Below are 27,014 nucleotides of genomic sequence, written 5' to 3' on the forward strand. Positions count from 1 at the left end.
ATGGGGGAAATGATAGCTTTCACTCCAGAGAAACTGTCTCCATTCTCATTTACTCCAAGTTTGCCCTTTGAGGGTCTCCTCACCCAGTGGTCAGCTGGAAAACTACTTCTGTTTCCAACCCATGAAAAAAAACCCTGACCCGATATTAAAATTCAGCACACTGAAAGTGATTTTCAATACTTCTGGGGAATAACATCAAGATTAAATAACTTCAGTAAAATATTTACAATCCCAAAGGGACTAAGAACCATACAGTGAGTGAAGGATGAAGTGACAGCCTTCAATGCAAACTGCTCTCTCTCTTATCTTGTATTTGGTTTTATTTGGGGTTGGGTTTGGGGTTTTTTTGTCTTCTTGTGCATGGCAATTACGACCGCACTGCTAGGTTTGGCACATGAGTTATTATTTCAAAATCCCCTTTTTTGATATTTATTTCTATTCTGTAGTTTGATGTGAGGAGCAGGACTCTCTACAGCTTCCCAGAAATACGCACTAGGAAGTTTTTCACTACAATTCCTTGAACAAAAGGCCTTAATTTTAAGATGGTGTCTTCAGACTAATCCTTTATGTTTCAATTCTACCTGGAGATGCTCAGTGTGACATTTTGAAAAATCGTCTGGGTGGATGCTGAGCCATTCTCCGAGGCTCAGCTCTGGAGGGCTCCCTGGAGAAAGCCATCACCGATTAGCCTTGATACCTGCTGCTGAGCCTAGAGAACAACACTGACAGCAGGAGGACATGGCAGCATGTGTAACACTAATTCTTTCTTTTGCAGCAAACACAGAAAAAGAAAAAAAAAGCCTTCTAAATACAAAAAGAAAAAGAGAAGCTCAAAGATGAATTGGGAAGGGAAGATGCAACATATACTAAATACAGGCTGCCAAAGAAGTCATTACCTCACTCCTTGTTTTAAGATATCTGGCCCATTTGTACTGTTGTCTGCATAATTAGTACCCTTAGACATATTTATTTTTTTTTTTCCCCCCAACTGACGTAGCACTTCGTTTCTTGAGGAAACAGCATGATGATACTTGTGCTAAATAGTGTTTATAAAGATTTATCGTCTAAGTGGTCCATCTCTTTAAGGGCACCCTATTTTTAACAAGACAGGTCAGGTTTCTGTAAGAGAGCTGACAAGAAGAAGAGATTTTCCCTCCCCACCAAAGACACTATCTCTTGCGTGTGGTTGAGACAGAAAAAGATAAATTTAAAATAACTCCAAGAAAATCAATTAAATCACTGTGGCTGAATTCTGCTATAGCAGTAATGATAGCAAGCAATCTCATATTGCTTTATAATTATTAGTTAATTAAACTCAACATTGCAATAGAGCTGTAACTCTAATTTATAGATGGTTGAAGTAAGATACAGTTTAACATCACTTGGAGAGTAACTTGGGAGGAGTAGAATACTACTTGCCAGTCTTCTGTCAGAAGTATTAAGCACAATAACAATATCTGTACTGAGCAAAATAGCTGGTACAAGCTAAATTTCCTAACGTTTTGTCCAGATTAGAGTCTTAACGGGGACTGAGAAAGCACACAGAGGAAAAGACAGTGAAGAGAAGTATATATTGATGTGGCTAACAAATCCAGTCCTGCCTGGGTTTTCCTTCTAAAAACCAGCAATAGTTGTCAACTTGACATAGGGAAAAAACCGTGCCATCTTCCTCCTCATCATTAAGAGTTCATAAATGTTTATTCAGCAGAAAATGTAAACTATTTGATGACTGTCCCATGGTCGTTCTGTTATGGGCTACTTATAGTCCAGCAGTATCCATCCAGAAGCCATGCCTAAACGCCCACTTTTCCAGGAATAGTATAAAGATATAAGCAAATACCAAGCTGGTTCTTAGGTATATCCATACTTTAAATAAATATCTAAATAAGATGGAGTGGGCTGGCAGAGAACAACTGACATTTAACGTAAAGAGAAGAAACTCAGACAGAATTTCGAGGAATTCAGAGAGCGGATGACAAAAGCAGGACTTTTTCCATGAGGTCATATAGGCCAAAAGTTGCAAGGCAGATGTGGTTATAGATTTATAACTTCTTGTGATACAAGCAAACAAATTTAGTCATGGGAATGAGTAAATAAATGTTTCTGTCCCTGTAACAAAGCTGAATTATTAGCAGCATGAGTTCACTCAGTTCCTTTTCAAGTGAGTCAGATCTACCTTTTTCCTGAATTCCCAAATGCTGATAATAAAACAGTTTACTAATCACAGCAACCGTTTCTTGCCAGTCTTTTACTCCCTACAGGCAACTTAGCCGAGCAGAAATCTCTCGACTGCGTGCGAATAGCTGCTTTTAAAAGACGCTTCAAGTCTCAAATGGTCTCGTCTGGCAAGGTATCTAGCAAAATGAAAGGGAAGGGAGACCGTTGTTAGCTCCAATACATTGTAAAGTTTCTGTCTTCCCACAATAAAGCATTAGTAAATGTTTCCAGAATTCTCATTACTTCCTGAAGAAGATTCTGGTACAGATCCCAGTGACCTGCCCAATTTACAGATGACTTAGGTGAGTGACAGAGGATCTTTGTATCCACAGCCAAGGAACTTTCTCTCCAGTACCTTACTGCATTCCCCTTAACCACAGTTTAAAGGATTTACCTCTTACTGAAAATAGTCTTTCTTCCAATTTCGGTACTTGTACTCTGTATGCAAAATCCAAAGGTGCTCAGCTTTCATGAAAAATTTCTTAGAGGTTTTATTAAAACCATCACTGAATTCTTGCTTTCTGGACCTGGTTGTGACTCACATGTACAACTGGCTCCAAAATAAATCCTGCATTTCAGACAATTTCCAATTTCTATACGGTTTTCAGCCACTAAAGGAGCTTTCTGATATGAGACTTTTCTCTGCTCCAAAACTACTACCCTGCCCAGCAAAAATTTCTTTTAATATCCCTTCTGAGACCAGTGCCTATTTATTACACCCCGTTTCTTGAATCCTGAAAGATGGCAACATAATGTTTGTAGACTACTGGAACGCCTGTACTTCACAAGTGATTTACACACAAGAAATAGATGATTAATTTCCTTCCTAGAACAAGATGAAAAATGAAGCGATGTTGCACGATACTTCATGACTCTGTATTTATTAAGATATTCCCTCCTACTAACAAAAAAAAAAAATCTACCATCATCTTTAATGCTACTTAAGAACTACTTGTGCCTGCAATAGATTCTCTGATTTCAATTTCAACTGGATATCTCATAGGAGCAACTGTATTTTACTTGTAAAATAAGATTACAATAATAATAATAATAATAATAATAATAATAATAATAATAATAATAATAATAATAATAATAATAATAATGTACTGCTGGGTAGGGCAGCTACTTAATAAAACACAAGTCAACACAAGATGTACCAAGTAATCTGAAAACGGATTCAGACTATTAAATTTCTAATTCTTATCTGTTTATATTCTTACATAAATATATGGCACTTTAGTTACATTTTTTTATTTGCATGCAGATGGCCGTTTACGAAAAACTAATGTTTCTTTTAAATACTATGAATTGCCCATTTCTTCATGGTAAATTTAACTTAATGAATGAAATTGGGAGTATTCAGTCGCTACCAGGGTTGGCATTTGTTAAAGCCACAGCTCTTTCTGCAAAGAATGCAGCAACCCTGCAGATTCTGGGAATGTCAGAAAAGAGGGAAGATATTGTGAGATAAAACATGCAATTCACAATCTTCAAGATATTAAAAATGCCTCCCACATGCAAGTAATGATTTGGGATCTCTTTATAGGCACTTGGTACTAAAAGCTGGTCAAATAGCCAGAATATTCACCTATGTTCCCTTTTAAAATCAGTCACAGAATAAATTAATACGAACCAAGACACTAATATTGACCTAAACAATCATAAATAAAATTGTGAAGAGTGTGTGTGAGGCGGGGTCTTTTAAGGAAACAATTTTATGAGAATATAGAAACGTGCCAGAATTCTCCCGTTTGTCTCTCAAGCTTGTTTGGGCAGAGGCTCTTAAGCCAGCTGTCCACAGCAAGCCCTGAGACAAGACATCAACATGCAGCGCCTTAGGTGGCTCAGCATTTACGCATTCATAAATAATTTGAAAAATATACAGTGGGGAGTGCAGAACTCCTAGGGAGATTATTGTTGGAGAGCCTGTTATGTGCTCCCAACCTCTGCAGAGATCACTGCTAGGTTTCCTCTTCTTTTAAATAACAGAAGCATCACCGAAGAATAAAACCAGATTTTCTGTACTCTTTCAGCTAAGAAAAATATGCTTAAAAAAACCCTGAAAACTCTGGGCTGTGTATATATATATTTTAATAACATTTATGTAACAGCAGGGTGCATTAGCTGACAGCGAGTCACTAACACCCTGCCTCTAAATTGGTGCCTGTGTCGGGAGGGCAGTTCCTTATTGTCAGCTGCTGTCAAATCCAACTCCCAGCAGCTGATAGGTCACAGTTTAGGATCCCAATAATGTGGCAGCTTTTTATATGTCAGTGCACCAGATGGGGTTATTTTCTCACAAAAGTTATTGTTTACTCACTATAAAAATAATTCAAAAATAAAATTAAAAAATTCAAAGCTGTGATTCAACCACCTACAAACTCGCTCAGAAGAGCCCCAAATTATAAGACGGGTCAACAAGTAAATGTAAGAGTGATAAAACTTTTAACGCACATCAGGAGGAAGAAAATTCAGTGCAAATAGCATGGATTACGAATAGCAAACACTCTTTACTATGCCTAAAAGCCAAACCCCTAAGCCAGTCTAACCTATGAAAGGGTCACGAATTCGGTGATTTCAGAAAAAAGCAATTCAGGACAGGCCCTATAAAAAGAAAACTACCAACATGATTTACTGCAAGTGTAATAAATTATTAATACACAGTACAACTTTCAAGCTAGGAGCTATAAACCAAGCCACTGATATTTAATAATTGCAACACAAATGAGCACTGAATGTGGCATATTGACTCGCACTGGGAAGATGGCAAGGTTTTGGCAAAGCATACCAACACAAAATTCCTACTTATTTGTGAAAAAGTGTTGCAGAGTCTCCAGCATCCACACTAAAAAAAAAAAATCTATGTCTACCTTTAAGCAACCCGGATTGAAGATCTGACCTAATAAACTGGAATTAAGCGTGTTTACACATAGGACTGAATCGTTCCCACCATTAGTTCAATTCAAAACCTGCCAAAGCACTTAGATATTTTAGATAATCTGACTGAACCACTGGCCAATCCATCTGCCAGGACTCTGCCTTGCCTTTCCTACTATTCACTGGGAAAAAAAACCCAGCACTATTTACAATGTTTTATCAGGAAAATTCTTAATAAGTGAGCATATACTGTGGCCTTTTCTGAAAACAAAACCCACCACAAAACCCTCAAAGCAATCACGCAGACGTAAAGACAAATTGCAATGTGCTGAACAGCGTCTCCCAAACGATCATATCTTGCAGCCATCGCCACGCGTGCTGCATCCCCCATCGGCCTTCCCGGCTGGAACCACGGCGGTTGAGTTGCCCATCGAAGGTATTTGCAAGATGCCAACCGGAGTGGCATGTCTGCATTTAGCAGCACAAATGTTCTGCATGCAATCAAGGCTGACTACAAAAGAATCAGCAGGAACTAATTAACAACCAAAACAGGATGCAGGGCAGAGATATTAAGGAGTGCAGCTGAAGGAGTTCAACACCTACAGAGTAATTCCTTTGAAAAAGATTCAGGCAAAGGCTCAAACCAAGCAGCCAATCATTGATTATTTTTCCTGCTGTTCCTAAACCTTCTGGACACTTAATTCAACTCCTTTCCCGAAGCTAAAAGCAGTGGTATCATGCTTGGTAGCTCTGGGAGCTGTACAGTCTCACAAAGGTTTTGTCAATAAATATTTCAGAAGCAATAGCATACTGGGAGAAGAGGAGTTTGAAATTTCTGCCTAGCAATATGTCCTTGAACTACCTGACAATTGCTAATTTCTTTCTCAGTTAAAGATGCACAAAGGTATCTGCAACTCGGTCTGGGCTTAGTCTGCATAGTAATTTTTTATTAAAGAAAGAAAGAAAAAAAAAAGCTTACTTTCAAGGCAACTATCATTTTTATCGAAAGAAATTTTTTGAAAGCTTGGAAATGCTGACAAGCCTCAACCAAACCAACCTAATAGCACCATACTCGTTATAAACATAACAAGGTTATAGTAAACATTTTTCTTGTCCAGAAACCTACTTGATTGTGGGGTGGAAATGTTTTGTTTACAAAACACAAAAGTAACAGCATTTGCCAAGTACTCACATGAAAAAGAGCTCAGGAAGAAAATCTCCAAAGTATCTGTAACAGTTTTACCATATTCATATCTCAGACAGGACCTTTTCAAATTCAAAAATTGTGAACTAAAAAAATACCTATTTGTATTATTGTTTTATAGTATAAACCAACACACATTATAGCCTTGGTACCACAAAGACTTGTGCCAAACGTCTTTGTCCCTAAAAGGATGATAAACCTGCTGAATCATCAGAAAAATAAGCACGTTATTTGTCAAATTACATGCATTATGGCAGAAAGTTTAAGCCATATTTAACAACGTTGCTGCAAAGTGACCTAGAATAATGCAAATATTAAATTTAGTCACTTGGATGATTTTCAAATTAGTTCTCTCTCAGGGTACAATTACTTTTAGAACCTGCATCACCATCTCTGAAATGCCTCGCTACTTAGTGAAACCACCTTTCTGTTCATGACAGCCCCTTGGACAGGTTTACCCCTGCTACAGTGACAGGAAGCTATTTGAAAAGTTGAGCTACAATTAAGCATCACTTAGGATATCACGCTTCTCCTTTTCAATGTGTTTTACACGGTTTGACAGGTGAATATGGAGGAATTCGGATTTAGAGAGAGCAAAGCCAGCAATGAACACAGTGCCAGGAGGGAAGTTTGCTGGTTCTGGAAGTTGTGAAAATTCAGCATGATGGGCTGATTTCCTTCACGTTGGCTACAAGGGGTATGGTTTCCACTGAGGTTCGTTCCCCAAAGAAGTGCAGAGGTAGAAGGAACGTCCTTTTGGTGTATAATAGGCTCTAGGCTTTTACCTGAGCAGTGCTGAAGCAATACACAACACTCAAGCCCACAGGTCGCCAACAACTGCATCAAGAAACAAAGGCAGAAGTTGAGACACTCTAAGACACTTTCTACTTTGTCCTGCTGTAATTTTGCCCTTGAATTTAAATTCCATTCTGCAACACCAAACAGGCAACGATAAAAGCACTGTATGAACCCTGTTCTTGTTTTATAGTGTGGACAGTGAATTCAGTTTCTTGCAGGACCAGTTCTAAAGATTTATCAGTGTACCTCTAATGTGATGTATTAAGATTTGTTGACTTTAAGTTTTCTTCACTGAAGGAGCAGTGTTGGTGACCTGTGACGACACACAGTGCCCTCTCCTGAGGTAAAAGCTGTTGTTAATTTGTGTTTTATAAGCATCTTCTACTCCATTTCCTATGTTATATCACACTTATTTTCGTTCTATACAGCACATATTCTGAGCCATAAAAAATTGGGACTTTCTTCTAGAATTCAATTTAGTTTGCTTTGATTCTAGTTACTACAGCACATATTTTCTTAAAGTTTAGAGCTATAAAAAATTGAGACTTTCTTCTAGAATTCAATTTATTTTACAGACTTGACCCTACCTATAAAAAAATAACACAAACAAAATTTTCTGTTATCCCTTCCCTTATTTCACCCCTGACCATCTTAATTCCTGCCCTGTGCTTTCCCTTTGAGTAAAGACACTACAGTCTGATTGGAAAAGAACATTTTTTTGCATATTTGTGTCCAACTGAAAGGAAAAATCAACAATAAAGCTCACTACCGACCTTACACTTCAGATATCAGTTCCACTACTCCTGAGCTGACCCCAGCTAAAACAGAAAGCTCACACAGAACAAACGTAACACGCTCTAAATGCAAATTCTCATGCAGATCCTGGGTGATAAACTCCACTCTCTGATGCGGCACAAGGAAGTTCTGCTGGAGTTAAAAAACCTATTACATCTCTACTTTGCAGGACAAAACAGTCCTTCAACTTGAAAAATCTTTTTTTTTCCAGTAGTTTTCTGCAACTTCAGGCTTGGAAGGGGCCGTTGGGTGTGTGTGGGTGTGTGTGCACAACCAGAGCTTACTCATAAATCCCGGGAGAAACACTCCCAGTGAAATGAATTGCCACGCTTTCCTTCCTCTCCCTCCTCTCCATCTTGGTAACCTTAACCTTACAGAATGTGATAATTAATTTTTTCATTTTATAACTCACTGAGAGTAATATTTGGGATGGAATCCAAGCTGCCTTTGTTTATTAAATACTCTGAAATGCAGGAAACAACTCCTCAGCTGATGGAAGCTTAGAGTATTTCTTGTGTTCTGAAGATGATGACTAACTCCCCAAAGAGCTAGTTATCCTACTGGGCTGCTTTCTACATGAAAAATTGACATTACAGTGATTTTCTAATAAATATTTCTGAGGTTTTTAAAGCTATCCCTACAGCTTTAATTTTTCTATTTATTTTTATGAACACCAGCTCATAGAGTTTCTTGATTCAAGGACACGTTGAGCGAAATCCTCACACTTCTGAAGGGAAACACTCTGTCAACTGGCTTTAACACACAAAAATTTGAGCAAGGTACATAAACCCTCAGTGTATATTACACATTTATAAAACCTGCAAAATTCCAAAATCAGTTGTTTACCTGTTACTTCCAGTTTGTCACCAGTGACTTCAGCTTTCAGATAAATCCTTCCTCTTTTCTCTGTGTGATCCATGCCACAGAGGCTTGGGACGTTTATTACACATTGCTTATGAACATTCATATCACAGGCTGTGAATATAAAAATGGTTCAGACAGCTATGAGAAGCTAATAATATGACTATAGTGCAAACACTGAGCAAAGTAAAAGTGAAGATTATAATGATTAACTGTCAGCAAGACTTTCAGATTACAGCTGCATACTTTTCAACTGGACAATACGCCTAGTTTCCATCTTATGATACATTCTGTAGACAGTGAATGAAGCACAGAATAAAATAATCTACTTCAGAAACCTAAAGATATCATTAATGAAATGCGAGGGAAAAACAAGTGAAAATGGAATAAAGACTTGCTGGGAACATGACTAAGAAAGTAGAGCATTCGTGCCAGCATTAGCAATGAAGAGAGCTAGGTTTAAATTGATTATTAGATTTTTCTAGCAAGAGACTTCCAAGAAAAATGAAACACAAGCAAAATGTTGGATCTTAGCTACCAACTGAACTGAAATGTCAGTCTTCAACAGTGCATTCACCTGACCAGTACAGAAAGAGGGTTTCTCAAAACTGCCATGGCAAAGGCTCTTCAGCCACATCAATCTGAATACACCATGCTCTCAGCAACAGAGGTGATTTTCATGAGTATATTATTATAGTACTGAAATATCCACTTGAAATATAACAGTACTATAAATAGCTGACATTTGAAACAGTATTTTCCACAGAAAATAAGTAAGATGCTGTTACCCAGTGTTCCCACTTACTTTCTAAAATACCCTTTGGTAACATCGAAAAAGGTCACTTACTGTCACATTTCATCCCTTGGTGCAGAAGCCCATAAAGCAGTGACCCACAGTGGTCACAAAAGGTCGGGCTCCCATATGTGTGGATCTTAAATTTGTGCTTGCTTCTGGGATCCTGAAGGAAAGAAGAGAAAGAGATTCTCAAGTCATCGAAAAATAAGACTGACACACTTCTAAGAAATTACTTCAAAAACTCAAAGCTTCCAGCTCTGCAACTTATGCTACAGAAAAATATCTTCCAGCATGGGGTTTATTCATGACCCTTACAGTGGTACCTACGTTGGCGCAGGTATATTGGCCTCAGTTCCTGATTTTCCTTTGCTTTGGTGTTGTAGGAAGAAGTATGTCAGCTCAGAGAACACAGCCTTGTTCCTGTGATTCACCTCCGCTAAAACTTCCATTTACTGACTGCGCATATACATAAAGTACAACGATGGCATTCAGAGAGTGCCATACACTGTCTGCTTGTTTCCAGCGTGTTATCGGCACCATTCCGAAACGGTGACACAAAATATAGCAGGAGAGGAGGAAAGTAACTGTTAAGGGGCCAATCTGAAATACAGTCAATGACTGTAAAATCGGGATCTTAAAGATGGGATCATCTTAAAATGTTGCAAGTTTATAACCTGTATTACTGCAAATGAAAGTGAACAATTTCTAACTTGGCACGTAGTAAATATTTTACAGACTTCTATTCCCATCTGATTCTCAAACAGAGGAACTTACAGAGAGGGCATTTTAAGGCCACCAGCAGCTTGGAAATGGTTTCTAATTTAAGACAAGTGAAAGGGAATACACGCAAATCACTTAAATGTATGACACATCCAAATACATTTGCTGCTTCTCTAGGGGTAGAGGTCCCCTTTGGAAAACCAAGAACATTTATATAAAAGTTAGAAATCCCCTCTTCAATACGCTCGGCCATCTCAGGCTCATTCCACACCTCCATAACCACAGAACTGCTCCCACACCAGGCTCCCGCAGCCTGTTCCCAACACTCAGAGGTGTGAGTTGCCAAAATAAAGAGTGCGATAGCCCTACGCTGTGCACATCACCTATATTTTGATATCTTTCATGATCACTTCCAGCCCCAACTGTATTTTAGTCAAAATATCACTGCACAATCTTGATCAGAAGTTGGGAAGAGCGGTAAGTCTTCTTCATTAAAAAAATACAATGGGGTTTGAAATCAATTCTTGAGAACGTTCTTCACAGAAATACCATGGAAATTATGAAATGCCAGAGCTTTCATGCATTAAAACATCCTTAACAGAAACATAACTGCAAAATGAGACATCAAAATGGTTTTCTTCTGTTTAATTTTACATTATTATACCTTTATATAAAATAAGAATTATTAAATTGTCTTTAAAAAGAAACTAGGCTTTTCAACTTGCATGTGCCAATAAAAGCTTTCCAAAAAATCAAAAGCAAAGCACAGCATGTTATACAAAATGGAAAACCTCCTAATTCCTTCTTCAAAAATACAATATGCCTCTAGTATAAGCGCTTTCTCAAGAAATTAAAGAAATCTGGGAATGTCCAGCAGTAATTATCATAAAAATATGACTATGAGAAGGCAAAATCTTACCTTCAAAATTTAATATTTTGCCATGTTACACTTTGTGAAGGTTGTTTGTTTTTTTTTTTTTTTTGCTTTGGCAAGCCTTCCTTGTGTGAATTTTTTTTGGTGCTGATTCAAAGTTTTATGACGAATCTATAACCGCCAGTTTCCACTGCACAGATAGAAATTATATAGTATCCAGGATAATGAGTAAAGAGTACAGTAAGAATTCAAACTGCGACTATTTCAATAGTTGTTTCTTATGCAGCCTGAGATACGAAATGCAAATTGCTAACAACCACATTTATTTTGTAAACACAGTTAACCTAAATGGAATGACATCCAATGCTCCAGAGAACATCTGCTTCGGTATTTATTAAAGATATAGCCAGTGGGTCTTGTGGTGTGGGGTCATGGGAACGTTGCTTTACTAAAGGGTTATCTGGTGGATCGCCTCTGATGCCTTCCAAACAACTTAAAACATATTTTCAAAGCTAATTCTTCCTTAAATTGTTTTGTTTAGAAGACATAAGGGGACTTGTTGCCTTATAAATATATACACTTAAATATTACTTTGGTAAGCACATCTGTTCCTGAGAAGGACAAAACCCACAGCTTCTGAGAATGACCGTGAATAAACAGATTTTTAAAGTTGTGTTTAACATCTGACATAAGTGGTATTTATGAGTATAAAGTAATGATATAGAGGGAAAAGAGCTATGGGAAATTATTATAGTGAATGTCTACTAAATACACCGAACCTGTATATTATACTGAAATTATATAACAGACACGACCAAATAATTCCATCCCAATTGATGGCATATGCATGGTAATTAAATTAAGCGGGGGGGGGTGTGGCTTAAAAATGTTGTGACACGTAAGGACAATATACTGCACTCACCACAAAGCAGCAATACATGAGCAAGGGCTCACACACTCCTGTGTCTAACTGTACGTAACCACAAAAGACCAGCAGAAGCATTCTTATAAAACAATGACATAAAACCAGTCACATGAATAAACCAATGCAGTTGGACCAAACTTTGAAGTTCGCCCTTCATGACTCAACGTATATAATTTGAATCATCATTTGCTTTCTATAATAAATGTTAGTTTTCTATCATTGTGTGAAAATGCCTAGTGTGTGCTGGTTAAAATTAACAATTCAATATGAATTAATTGTTTTAAAGAGCAGCGGGTACGTTCTGATTATTTAGTTATTATTCTGTATGCAGACATGAAGTCACTTGTTCCAGACAGAGTATAAAAGGACAAAGGAAAACAGTACCAGACTACTCCTGAAATGGAGACTTTGCATGTAGGAAATCTCTCTTTTAGATTCCCTTTATTAGAACTAGATAGAAGAACATCAAAAATACTGCAAAGCTAGTAAATATGAGAGTACACTCTTCATCAGTATTTAATCCTATTCTCTGTTCTCTATGCATTTTTTTAAAATTTTTTGGGTTTTTTTTCAATTTTTTCTGTTTTTCTGTTTTTAATTTTTTCTGTTATTTTGCAAGAAAGTCTGAGAGCATAGAGAGAAAGCCAAGAGATCCCCATACCCCCATTATAGACGATAAAACCTTTTTATTTGATTCCCTATATTAACACGGGCTTCTCACGCACTTAGAACTACCCTTGAATCTATAGTTTACGCTTTAATTATAAGTAACTATATTGGTAATAATTATTATATTGCCGGTACTAATTACTTATTAACAACAACTTATTAGTTGTTAATATAGTTTAACACTTCCCAATGTTAATTATGCATTAAGTGACTATATGAATTATTGAGGAAATAGCATCGTCTTTAGCGTTTATCAGCTAGAGGTAAACTACTGAGTTAGAGGTAAGCTCCTGTAAATTTTCCTCAAATATCCCCTTTTAACCAATGTAAACTTTCAATTATTCCTGAAGCATTGCTGGCAGTCATATTTCATAGTAAACACAGGGAGCCAAGCCAGGATATGACAGATGAACTGCCAAATAATAGCTGCTATTTGCAAGAGAATTGAACTTTGCACTAAACTTGGCATAGATTAATTGTGAAACTCTAAAGGGAAAACCCACTTCTGTTTCCAAAATCCATCAAAATTATGAAGGGGAAAAGCGGCAATGGGAAAGCATTCGTTAAGCAGTGATGAATGATCCGCTCTATTAAAATTCATGTTATTTTCATGCTAAAAAGTGAATTCTCTGCTATTATTAAGACAAACCCCCATTTTTGTGAGTACAACTGAATGCAATATAGTATAATTGAATGGGAAAGGAAACTGGGCAATCGATATCACCGACATTTAAATATTTGTCTTTGAAGAACCTTTAAATTGTCAGAATTCTACCCAGCGCTCCGCAATTCGCCGTCAGTACAACAGACTGGAGGTTCAGAGCCTGTAGTGACATATATGGGCGCTGCAGTCCTATAAAGATGAATAGCAACTGCGCATCTACCGCCTAAAAATCAAAATATTATTTATTAGTCTCAAAGCTGAGAGATCCTTCTTCAGAGACCGGCAGCCACAGAACCGCCCTGACCAGGAGATCCGTGTTGGCCACTGACCTGCACTACATGGACCTATTGAAAGAAAACCAAAACCGGAGCAGAAACCTTAAAAAAAAATTAATAAATGAGATTGCAGAAGTGACTTGCCCAGACGGATTTGCTCTGAAGCCGGGCAGGATCCTGCCGCACTCCAGCAGAGGGAAGCAGAACAACACGGAGGCATCTCCCCAACCCCGCAGGTTTCTCCATCTGTGCGCTGCCACTGAACTACAGTTTGCCCCCCTGCAGCAGCAGTGCCACAGTCCCTGCCTTCTTTCTTTGTTTAGCACAAATGAATCCATTTCCTTTATTGAACAGCAACAGAAAGCAGCTCCCCCCCCCCGCGAGAAATCATTCCATAATTTTTCGGGATCAAAGACGAGGGGGTTGTGCAATAATTGGAAGCGCACAGTTAACCAGCAGCACGTGTCAAACTGTGTGTTAACACGTTACAAACCAGCTTACGAGCATTAGATTTCTGAATTCTTTCTAAAAGCTCCCTTTTGATGAGAATTTTATTCCCCTTGATAGCAACACCGAACCGACTATAATTTTGCACGCACTAAGTCATCACTTTGCTTTTAAGTATAAAATATACAAACCCACTTCATGTGACGTTGCGTTCGTGGAGGTTTTATATACAAACCAGCATTATATTATTACGTGTTGAAGCCCTTTCATAGTACGTGACTTGATAGTATCAATAACTGTGTCACTAGAACCATGTATCTAAGACCAAAACCTCTGAATCGATACCCGTGTTATCTTTAATTTGGCTTCTTCTAGGTGACAGCTAGAACTGGTGAGATTTTTGGAAGGAATCTGAATCTACATGGCGAGTAGATCAGTCAGAGCTGGAGCCTGTACTAGTCATCAAGGCGTATGGGGAAAATGGCTGTTTCCAGTTATTAATACCAACACACGTAGGTTAACAAGGTTGGTGGATGGGTTTTTTTCCAGATCTGAACTGCTATTTTTGTGATCCTTAAGAACCAGAAAATGCAAAAATGCGAGTGTAGAAATATTTTGGGAGAAATGGAAAATTATATTTTCCATTCCAAAAATAACTTAAAGGAGCCCTGCAGCAGATGACCCATAAGGTCCTAAGGTTGTATCAGGGCCTACAACAAAGAATAATTTTGCTTAAATAAATGCAGATGGAGCCAGTTTTCCATTTCCTACCTCCATGACAGAACCACAGTAATGTTCTTCATCACCAACCAAACACTTACAAATACATTTATATACTAGTTTAAAAGGTGTAAAGGAAAATTAAGCTTAAAACATCCCAGATTACTTCACTTAGACAAAAGAAAAATGTAATTCCTGAATGTCAGTGGCATAAATTGTGGCATGAATTTCTACCAAAAACAGAAGGGGAGACAATATATTAAATATATGCAAAACCATACAGAAATTGTTGTGAGAGATCATCATTCCTCTTTAGTGACAGAGAACCCCCAGAGGACTGGCAGGTCTGTTTTCCTCACATTAATACACAACCTTTAAACATTTCCTACTGCGATAGAAACACTGAATCCTACATCTTCCTTTGTCCCCCTCCAAATGTCTCTAAAGCCTGGATCAGAAGGAACGCTGCTCTAACAGATCAATGAAACCACGGCAATTTGTACCGCATGGATTTCACTTACAACAGCTTTAACTTCCCCAAGTGAATATCACATTAATAAAACATATTTAAGAAGAACCTAGCATGTTTTCGTCTGTGCGGAGCCAAATCCCACATTTATCCCACGCTGTCCTCGGGCAAACTTCCACTTAATTTATGAAAAGTTTTGTTGTTTTCAGTGAAGTACAATAAAAGATGAGACTTTTACTGCCTGAAGAATCAAAAATATCACAGAAGGGCTGAGGCTGGCAGGGACCTCTGGAGATCCCTGAGCCCATCCCCTGGCTCACAGCAGGGCCAACTACAGGTCAGCTGGGTTTTGCAGTGGTTCATGGGGTTACTCCTCTCCAGCTACAAGACTCTGTAGAGCTCCAAATCCACCTGCTCAGCACCCAATAAAAATTCTTCCATGGGTTGACATAGAGCTACTAAGAGTGCCTTCCTGCCATGCAGAAGGAATGACATAACCACGCTTTCTTAGTTGGTAAGCAATTATACACTGACTCTTTCCAGGAATCCTACCTCCAGGCAGAATTTGGAGTTGCACTGTTTGCAGTGGCTCTAAGGAAGAGCTCAGAGAACGCATTAATTCCCCGGACATCTGCAGGATGGGAAACCACGTGCACACCTTACATACTAGTAGGTGTTAAAAGCATAAACAGTGTTGTATTCAACTCTGCAGTAACAAAGGCACTTGTGGGATAAAAGAACAAAGACTAAGCAAAAATACAGGTAATATAACCTATGTAAATTAGGCTTTAAGACGGTACAACAAGGATGCAATGGAAAAGAGAAGAGGCAGGCTCTTTTCAGGATGGATTTCGGAGATAACAGAGGTAAGCAGAGCCCGGTGCTTGTGCACACACAGGGCAGAGCGCTGTGCAAACACCGCTGTGCTGCTCGCAGACCCACGCAAGCAGATTTGAAAGCAGCTGCAGTACGGCAAGTTCAAAACAGCCAATTCATCTGTGGGTTCAAGGCTTGGAATTACATTCAGAAACGAAGACTGATTCTCGAATGCTTTAGAAGAAAAGTCTTTCATGATAATAAATGACACCCCAGCCAAAAAATAACAACAAAAATCTCTTTTCCCATCGCTGTTAGTAAGACCACTTGTGTTCTTTATTGCTCTGAAGAGAATGCACAAACAGAAAAAAAAAATTAATTAATACTGACAATTATGAATCAACTGTCTCCTTCTTGATACTTGTATAGACGAGGACAACTTGACCACAGTTCAAAAATGATTCAAAGGCAGATTTTTCAGTCCCCTCCTGGAATTCACACTAAATTACTATTTTTAATTAAAAGAAACAGGTGGTCATTGAATCAACTGATTTTGATTGCTGCCTTTTTTCATGTCCTTCTTGTATACAATAGCACTGATTGAGTTGGCAATAGGAGAAAGAAGATGTGCATGACTGTACTCACAGGGATTTGTAATTTCTTAATTACTATAAAGACAGTTAAATTCAGAAGGGACTTGGTGTTTACCGGCTATTTTTTCTTCATTCTTTTTTAATGAAGAAACTGCAGTATAATTACAGAAAGTGCATAAACAAAAGATCCTGTCAGAAACTGATTCATGACTAGGAAGAAATGGAGCAAGATTTCGTTTCACATACAACTCAACCTAATGTTACAGCGTATAAATAATTTCAATAAAGATGGAATCCAGGGATCTGGATTCAAAAGGAGTGCTAGAAAGACAGAGGCACAGCTGTATATGCTTTGCTTAAAAAACTAATTTATTATTTAGTCAATTTAGTTGTTGAACAAACACACTTTTCAACACGGAGTATCCTTTACACCTTGTATACATTTTACAACATTTAGATTAACATTGATCAGATGGAAGGAGCACATTTAAACAAATTCTCACTGTATAAAAGGGTATTGCTACTTCCCGATAGGTACGATATGCTGAAATGTCCAATATTCCAAGTTCCAATGTCATTTCTGTGCTTTGCAATGGAACTGAAATGTGGCGAGGAGTAGTGCATCATTACCAGGATAAAGGACTTAACACCAATACGTAATGTGGGACATCAGGTTGCACGACAGCTCTTTTATTTGAATATATATTGTGTACAATAACTTCTCATCACTTTTCAAAAATTTAATTATTGGCCAACTTGCTCATGCTAGAGATGACTTAAATTTTTTTTCCCCCATTATCCTCAGCTGGAGCTCACACTACCCTTCCTTCATTCACTTAAACAGAAGATGAAATGAGATAAAGGCTGAAAACAATCCTCACCTGAAATGCCTCGTCTCTCTGTAAAAGCTATGACCCCGAGTGCAGAGGTATCAGGTCAAACAATTCGACATCTGTCATAGCTTGAACGCTACTCATACAGGAAAGTGGTACACATTTATCCGAGAATACAGGGGAAAATGGGAATGACTCCAAACCCCCTTTCAGCAGCTGTAAGCTGAGTTCACTGCTAGCCTGGTAAGACTTAAGAAAGCATCTCAGTGACCCCAAACTTACTGACTCCTTACAACAACAAAAATGAAATAAACTCAAGGTTTTATTTGTGAAGTCAAACCTGCCCTCAGTTCTGTCTAACGTGGTTTGAATGGAGATCTCTGCAACTATTAAGTGATAGATTTGAGCACATAAAGTGAGTTGATTTGCCAAAAAAATCTCGAAGGAGCAGCGGACTATGAATGTAGCTAATGAATGCAGCTTGCTAAGCTACTGTTCTTGCCTCTGAGCTACTTCAGTGTGCGAGGCCCTGAATAATAACTGGTTTACATTTCCCACTCCTCCTCACATTGCAGAACTTCATTTTCCCCTTTAAAATGGTGAATGCTACCAGAAGAACCCACCCATTTATAAACGCACACCTTACATGCTCTCACTAAATCCTTACCCACTTATTTACACAGCGCACTGTCTCCTTCCCACCTCCCACAGCAGCATCTGGATACTCCGTACACTTCCAAGACAAGACATTTGTGTGTCTGGATGTATTGCTGCCACACGGGAAGATGTACTATCCATATACATCAACATATGGCTCAAAGTCTAATGCTAACCCCACTAACAGCTAGTACAGAACAGCCAGTTCTGTGCAGTACAGTACAGATTTGTTTGTAACAGTACAGATTTGTTTGTGGAAACCAAGTACTGCAGGAGGGTGTTTCCTGAACACTGAGAAAAGGAAATCCAAAGAGAAGTTTGTCTGTCCCTGGGTATTACCCGCCCTAGAGCTCTGCATGTTTCTTTTACCTTTACTTCGGGTTAAGCACCGGCATGTAAATTTTTTCTGGACAAGCTTCATTGGAATCTTGCATTAATGTTTCCACAGCAGTTTTAAAAACTGTACATTGATCTTTCTGAAAAAAGAGAGGAGGATTCTGGCTTCCTGGAGAAAGGGATGTAAGAGGGGTTGTTCAGGAAAATCAGACCACAGAGGGAAAAATTACAACCACCTCAGGTTTTTTAGAGATGACAGGCATGTGTCTTTTTAAAAGGTTTCTCCTTGAAATACTTTGTCCTTACTTTTAATACTAAGTAGTTTAAAGAAGGCTGTTTTGATCATCAGGGAGGGTATTCACACCATTAACTTTAGGCTTCCTTACAGTAAAAGATTCCTCTCTTGTGTGCTCTCAGTCATCCTTTGGAAAAGCCTTCTGTATTCTCTACCGAGTTTAGAAAATATTTAATTTAAATGCTAAGTTCTCCCAGTCCCTTTCACCACAGACCTGCAAATCACAAATACCGAAAGCACTTCACACACAAAATACTGCCACCCAGGACTCCATCTATGGAATATCACTCCAGAAAAGAGGGCAGGATGAAGCTCAACAGCTGTGGAAAGGCACACATAGGAGTAAAATCAGAGTTGCAAAGAAGTTGCAGAGCTGCAAAGTTGCAAGCATGACAAGTGCCACCGTGCAAGAACTCTGTATTTGTCATCACTTTATCCAGTTCCTTATGTCACAGCTCAATAGCTCATTTAATGCAAGGCCAACAGCATACTTGCATTCCTGTAATTTGTAAAGAAAGATTTTATATTCGTTTTTTCTAACCTACATTTAAAAAAAAATCATATACATGCTACTAAACTCATTTAAAAAAATCTTCTGTCCATCACAAAATTGCATCTATTTATTTTGATATAATGGCAAAACTGTGCTGACTGCACACAAAATCAGAAACTGTGATTTTTGAAAAGTCTGGGATGGTTTTGGTTCAAAATCATTCAGAATCTCACGACTCAGCAGCTTCCTCATACAAGAACTTGTGGGGTGTCCTACTGCTCTTCATCTGACAAATTTTATTAGAGACAGACACGAGTTTGAAACACCCGAGTAAATTATCTTCAAACTTGCTCACTGAATAATTCATTTTTGCCTGATATTTTATACATTGGTTAACCACAAAAAAAAAAAAAAAAGGCAGGAAGGAGGGTAAAATATGCATAATTTAAACATACCATCTCATTTTTATTCTTCATCTCAGCTCTGTCTTTTCAGACGCATGGAAGTTAGTACCTATAAAGTAGGCAGACATTTCACCCCATGGGCAGAATTTTGTTCTCCAGAGACAAAAATCCCATGGAACGATTGTAAATACAAATTCCATTAATGATTGAAGGATTTGATTCAAACATATTCATCTCAAAATTTACATCTCAACGTGAAAAATGCTGCTTTCAAGAAATCATAGCCAGAACCATATCATGGTATATACGAAGGTACAGAGTCCTTGACTGTTTTATTACATTGTATAACCACTGAAATACTATTTATTTATGCCTTGAACAGATGTTTTTTCCATATGTCTAAATAACCCTTCTTCAGAAAAATAATTCAAGCACATTAAATTTCGCAGACCAAGGAATATAGGAACATTAGACTCATTAGTATTTACAGAGCATTTGGTATCTTTTCTATGGCAAAGTCAACATCTTCTCTTTTTGAAAAAGTCACTGATCCTACTCCTCCAAATAAAGTAAAAAAATTCTATAAATAGGCAGCTAAGATTGAACATGCAAGATGCTCTGACAATAGCTTTTGTACCCAAACCCTGACCTTACAAAGGCAGAGATCACAGCCAAGCTGTCTGATCCATCACATTTTTTCCCACAGCAGTGTGGCAGTTGCTATTTATTAGTTGATTAAAAATTCAGAAAACAATACTGAAACTTGAAGAAAAAGTTAATGGTGCAAAACAAACCCCTGAAAGAATGACAGGCTTTCAGCCATGGCCTCCTGATTCTCCAACATTTGGCAGCGTTGTCTGTGCCTTAAAACCAAAACTCAATGCTACTGTTTGGGGAGAAAAGTGCTTCATTGTGACCACAGTTTGAGAGCACACTTCGATTAAAAATAAGAACTGACACAAATCTTCTGTCCTTTGGGCAGAACGTGACCCTTCTGAGGTTTGCTAATCAAAAATCTGAACACAATAAGGACTGTTGTAATCACATTAAAAGAAGGGCGAGCTCCAGTGCTTGAAGCCCTGAAAGGAGGATTTGCCTCATGGCTGCCATCTCCATCAAGGCTGAATGAGTCTCCACTGCTTTACAGCAACAGGAAAAGTCCTTACAGCATTTAGCAATGAATAATAATACAATCTATAAATATTTAATATCTGGCAATTAACTCTGCACTGTTCAAAGAAAAAAAAAAAAAAGGGAAATACAGAAAAGCCTCAGCAAACCATTTAGTAACATTGCAACATCATCTCCTAGATATTTTGAGTGTGCCCATCCTGAGACTATTCCATGGACACAAATTTCAGTAATAAGCATTTTTCCTTCTCCTTCTTTAATGAGAGTGTTTTTCTCAAGGCTGTTGATGGCAAAGGAGCTTCCCCAGATTACACTGAAGGCTTTTCGTTTGGAAGAAAGCCTGCACAGAAGCGCTTTGCTGGCAGAGTACTTCCGATGAAGGGAAGATGAGTTGAGACTCCTACTTTTTATTTCTCAGAAATTACTTGTGGGTAAGAACATTCCTTAGCGAAGCCTCCGGCTATGAATATTCCGCAGCTGCAGAAAGCAGTGCAGGGTATGCCCACACTAGGCACTGTGAACCTCTATAAATACTATGTCCTCCTTGTAATTGGTAACATAAACTAACGAACCAAGGGCAAACTTTCAAACAAGCCTAGTCTATGACACTGATTGTAACGGTTCTTGAGTTTACAGATCAAGTAAGACTCTTCTGCATACGCTTCTCTTCGGCATGAAAGCTCCCAGACAGCGTAAATTAATGGTGTCCTAAATGTTGCTGTGCATGTCATCCATCATTGTTAAAATCTCTTGAGTACTGCTTGTTCCATTTTATAAGGAAAATACATATCCAAGAGCAACAGGAAAAAAAAAAAAAAGTGAAGGGTGAAAAATAAATAAATCACTTTTTTTTTTTTCTTAACAAAGGAGAAGTTGTGCTATTTTGGTTCTATCCTGGTTTTACAAAATTCAGTTAAAAATCATGTACTGGGAGCCCCTGCAATGATTACAACTGTAATTAATTTGCCAACGCGAGGCAAACGGACACTGGTCTGCTCACTGCATCATGTACTGCTTGAACACAGTCTTTAGCTAGGAGCTCTGCAGACCGATGCTACTCTGGAGGAAATAAAAAAAAACTGGAAAGGTCTTGAATTGTATTCGTAAAAGGTATTACAGTGCAATGTTTAGTCAGGGATTGCCAAAGCAGGCACCTATGAAAATTGCTTGCATGTATGGCCACAGAATAAGAGCATTCTTCCTCATCTGCAAGTAATATAGTGTTTAAAAAGAAGAAGAAAAGAAACTGGTCTTCCTCCATAATCCTGGTATAAAGCTTAACATAATCTAGCACTGCTAGCTAAGCCTTTGTAAGGCTGCATCAAAAACAATTATTAAAATTAATCCCAGGTACAAATGGAATTGCACAATATTAATCCTACTGAAAAAAAAAAATATGAAAAACATAGAAGACCAACATGAGGAGCAAAGAAAGGAAAAAAACAATCTCTAAAAACCGATTTTTCTAGCAGTGGTTAAGCGATGGGCCTGTAGAATCAAGAAAATTAATGTTGTCACTAAGATGTATGTATACCCTTCCTTCTACAGTGGCCAGCTTGGCAACAATTTAGGCATTTATAGCCTATCAAGAGGAAGCTGGAAGAAATTAAAAGGTTGTTTTGGTTTTTTTTTAGATGAAGATAAAACAAAATATAAAAACTGGGGAGAAAAATCCTTCCATTTTAGGCTACCCCAAGTGCAAAACATGGAAAAATTTAAATGCAAAGCAAATATTTATAAAGTGGCAGCCAGAAATTACATTATGTCTCCAAGGTCCTTAAGAAAATTCATTTCATCACAGAAAACCTCTCCTTACCATTAAATGAAACAAACCCAAGGAGACAATAACAGATGTCCTCCAGATGAACTTTCACATTTAAAAGAAAACAAATGGTTTCAGACAACACTTTTATAATGTGCATAATCCAAGTTACTAGATGGCAATATAATGCAATTAGCATGAAGTTGCTTAATACTAACATAAATGCTTCTGTTACAGTTTACATCGGGAATTTCATACTCAGGAAAAAAATATGTTTCATACATTGCTCTTCATTGGGCCTTTGATGTTCGATAAAAAGGAATTCATGGATGATTTTCAGATTTATGCTAAATGCTTTATCCGTTCAAAAAAAATAAAGGTGCACTGCATCAAGTAGACATAGTGGGGTTTTGTATATTATTCGATGAGCTGTACATGTGTGCTTTGCACAACACAGCTTCAATTATGGTGCAAAATGTCCTGTAGTCCCTCTGATCCAAGACTAACATTAAGTATCCCTTGATAAAAAGAGGCATGTAGTAAATCTGTAAACTTCCCGAAGCAGAGGGGACAGAATGTATAAAGATGCAGGACTAAGCCTCGTGTGGCTGCTACAATCCTAATCGGCTTTATGGCATGTCCATCAAATTCATAGAGGAGTTGTGCAAATAAAAAACAATACCTGGTACAATTTTCTTTTTTTTTTTTTTTTTTCAGATATAATCAACATTTTAACCTCATTGCCATATTCTGGACAGTTATGTTCAGTCGAGATCATGCCTGAGTGCTAATTCCACTTAGATTTTAGTTAGGACACTTTACATTGCCCTTTTATGAGATTTATGCCTGGCTGTAATGTGCAGTAACAGTCACTTGCCATGGATAATGATGAAGCACTTGTTTGCTAGAGCAGACTCAGCCTTTGTAGTGCTTTTGTAATTTGATGTATTTTTCAAGCCAAAACTGGTAGCTGTCTTTGCATCTACCAGCCTTTGGAGTAATTCCAGAAAAAATAAAATTGTGTGGGATAAAACCTGTAGAAGGGCAAACCTCAGTTCAACCATCGGCTGTAAAACCAGTACATGATACAAAGAGCTGTTCTGCCCCGTGAAGGCCACTCGGGTCTCGCTGCACTGCAGTCCTGAAGCTACTGAGAAGGAGCCCTTTAACCATTTTCTGCAACTCAGCTGGTAAGATCTGAAAGGCTACTCTTTGGAGATCTTCCAGTTCAAAGAAGTTATCAGACAATTTGTAGTATCCTTTCATTACAAGAAAATTGGAAGAAAGGCAAGTCACAAAGCAGCTGAGGTCCATAAAATGAAAAGTTCTTTCTAATTCACCTGATACCAGAAATACCAGCATCAATCACTACTGTGCATTTCATCATTTCTGCTGTCGCCAAGCTCAGCCATCAATTGTACCCATGGGGGGGGGGCAAGGCAAGAGAGTCTGACCCATCCTCACGTGACTTTTTCTGACATGCAATCCAGGAAAAATCAAATTCAATTCCCAAACTAGGGAGATGTTTTCTGCGCCGATACCAACTACTTTATTGCCATGCCTTAAGACTCTCCCCTCTATCGACACGCAGCATTGCAACAGGCTTCAACTTAACATGTCCCCAAGGTTACTATGAGCAAGGTAAAAAAAAATCCAAACCACAAAAAACCCCAGAGCTGATCATGTCTTACTGAATCTGGCACAGAAATCGTAAGAATACATTATTTAAGGAAAGATTAAATGAAAACCAGAAATAATATTAGTTCAAGTTCAGACAAAAATAGTTTCATAATAAATGACAGTTAGAAAAAGTCAAATTAGACTTGCAGTAAAATATAACAAGGTTACAAGATGAAAAAACATAATAATGTGTTAAGTATTTACAAAATCCTATTATCTTCCCTAAAGTAAACATGTTTTTAGGAGAGATTAAAACAAATGTGTCACTGCTACTGTTAGTCCCAAACTCACCCAATTACTTCAAATTCATTCACTGCTTTATATCCTTGCCCACAGTTTCTGCCATTACCTATGTGCCTGGCTCATCAGTCACTGTATTAAAGGTTGGCACCCCTTTACTCACATTCATCACTTTTCCATTTTCCTTCAGCACTTAGCATCATTAATTTATCAACTCTCATTCCATTCAACTCCCACGGCTACTTTAAGCATGACAGAGCAAGGTCTTGTTTTATTATTTTTATTTTTTACATATTTCATGTCAGGCACAACAAATGAGGCTACTCTGCAAAAGCAATACATCAAAAGAAAAGCTTTTATCGCAACTTAATAAAAGTTTAAGTACACAAAGTATAAACACAGCTCCATGCTGCATTTACACAGCAGTTTCATTTAGGATGTAGCAGCACTTGAAACAACCAGACCATCTTCCATACACAGAGGCAGGCACATTCCCATCCCTGTATTACATGATCTCTCTATTTGTAAATTTATATTAAAGCATTTAGACATGTTTTCTTATCACAGTAATAATATTTTTATCAAAAAGTTCTTTTGACATAAATTTTGAGCCTGTCAACCAGCTGATACTCCAAAATACACTGTCCTACAGAGAACAGCACAGCTCAGCTCAGCACAATTCAGTTAACTCATTAGCTAATGCCAGACACCGTGGAAGCCTTTCGTACAGTCATCTGGGCAGTTTCAAAGGTCACAGCAAACCTGGTTTTTGACATGCCACGTCAGATTCTCTAAGCAGAAGCTATACTGGCATAGCCAGGGTTTTTTTTGAAGTTTCTCCAAGTAACTGCTGTTCTCAAGCCCCCAAAATAATAATTTTAAAAAAAAAAAAAAAGGCAAAATAAAGCTCTCCTACCTTCTTTTTTTAATCAATAACAAAATGATTGTCCAGAGACTTTATTTTATGGAAGTGACAGTCCTGTCTATCAGCAAACTAGTAAATACAACTATGGGAAAGAGAAGAGGAAGAATCACAACAGGCTTGATCAAATATGACATTTATCTGTGCAGCTAAGACCACTGAGCCACTTATGTCACAGACTAAATACTGATGTTGTTAGTCAGATTTTCTCTTCTCTCGGTATTAAGTTTTGTATTACACTGCATTTCATGTAACAAAGAAAAAAATAACTGAAGTCTCACCCACCCATCAAATCACTGCACAAAGAGCAAGTCTCAGATGCTCCAACAGTAAAATTCAAGCAGTATGCACGATCGAGAAATATTAACTTAAAGTCCAGCAGCTGTGTGCTTGTTTTTTTTCAGATTATATATGACATGGTTACATTACTGCATTCCATCTTCCGGCCAGTGTTTCAGCTGTATCACATTCATCTGTGCTCATGATCTATGGATGGTGACAGAGGCTAATAAAGTACAGATTTAAAACTGTAAGAGTGACTTTATCCAATCATTTAGCCTATCATTTTTTCCTTTTACTACCAGCTACTCTGTCAATATATATACCGCTTACGTATGACTTCTGCTCTAGATGCAGTTCAACCTTCTTACTGACCTGAACATTTATACTTTCTTTTAGTCTGCCAATGAACAGCAGGTTTCAGACCCAACACTCGCTGTCAGTACAGATATTAGAACAATGTCTCCTAAAATATGTAACACTGGGGGACTTTTTTTTTAAAAAAAAAAAATGTCAGGACTCTGTATAACATATTTGATGGCCTAAATTGGGAAGAGTTTAGAAAGCAGGTTACCTACTGAGCTTGTAACGCATGCAAAGCTTTGATTTTACAGTACAGAGGATAAGCAATTTACTTTCTGTAAAATTATTAGCCCCCAGAAGCATACAGCCAAGTATCTAAAGTCAATACACAGTGTGTTCAGTGAGATATATGCTTGTGCTTTGCCTACATCCTTTAGGATATGTAGTGCTGACTCCCCAGAAAAAGATTCTTTCCTCAAAATAGGCAGTAGGTAAAAATGACGTGTCCTCAGGTGCCCTTTGGATTAAAAAACACCTGAGCTGTGTTCAGGATAAAGTTCCACCTTCCAGCCCTGCAGATGATAGCGGGAGCCCCCATCTATGTCACAGTGCCCCGTCCACTGACGACCTCACCCTCAAACCAGCCACAAAATTTCAAGGAAGGAGACTGGGGTCTCCACCAGCCTCGCCATCCGACGTGCAGAAGTATGTTGTATGGCTGGTTAAAAAAAATCTTAACAACATCATCAAGGAAAACCAGTAAAAAAAATCTGAGCCACATCATCAGGGAAAACTGCTTTATGCCTACCTACTTGCTCTTCTTTGAGATTCACTCGTCTTTCTCTGAAAAAAATTACATATCATTACATTAAGACAATTAAATACTAGTTTATTTTCAGCCTGCCTCAAGACTGTGCTAAGTCGCTATTTTAAAAACAACAGGGTAACATTCTCAC

General features: G+C 38.0%; 1 protein-coding gene across 1 annotated transcript in view; it reads right to left on the reverse strand.

Annotated features, from left to right (window-relative positions):
- Positions 1–27,014, reverse strand: part of PRKCA (protein kinase C alpha) — a 151,338-nt gene that overhangs the window by 45,678 nt on the left and 78,646 nt on the right. Inside the window, exons 3-4 of the mRNA XM_026860902.1 lie at positions 9,603–9,714; positions 8,741–8,869 (exon numbers count right to left, since the gene is read on the reverse strand). Of these exons, the coding sequence (XP_026716703.1) occupies positions 8,741–8,869; positions 9,603–9,615 (142 nt within the window). The 5' untranslated portion in view covers positions 9,616–9,714. The remainder of the gene's footprint in view (positions 1–8,740; positions 8,870–9,602; positions 9,715–27,014) is intronic.

This window comes from Athene cunicularia, assembly GCF_003259725.1.
Source record: "Athene cunicularia isolate RWA chromosome 18 unlocalized genomic scaffold, athCun1 chr18_part1, whole genome shotgun sequence".
NCBI classification, from domain to species: Eukaryota; Metazoa; Chordata; class Aves; order Strigiformes; family Strigidae; genus Athene; species Athene cunicularia.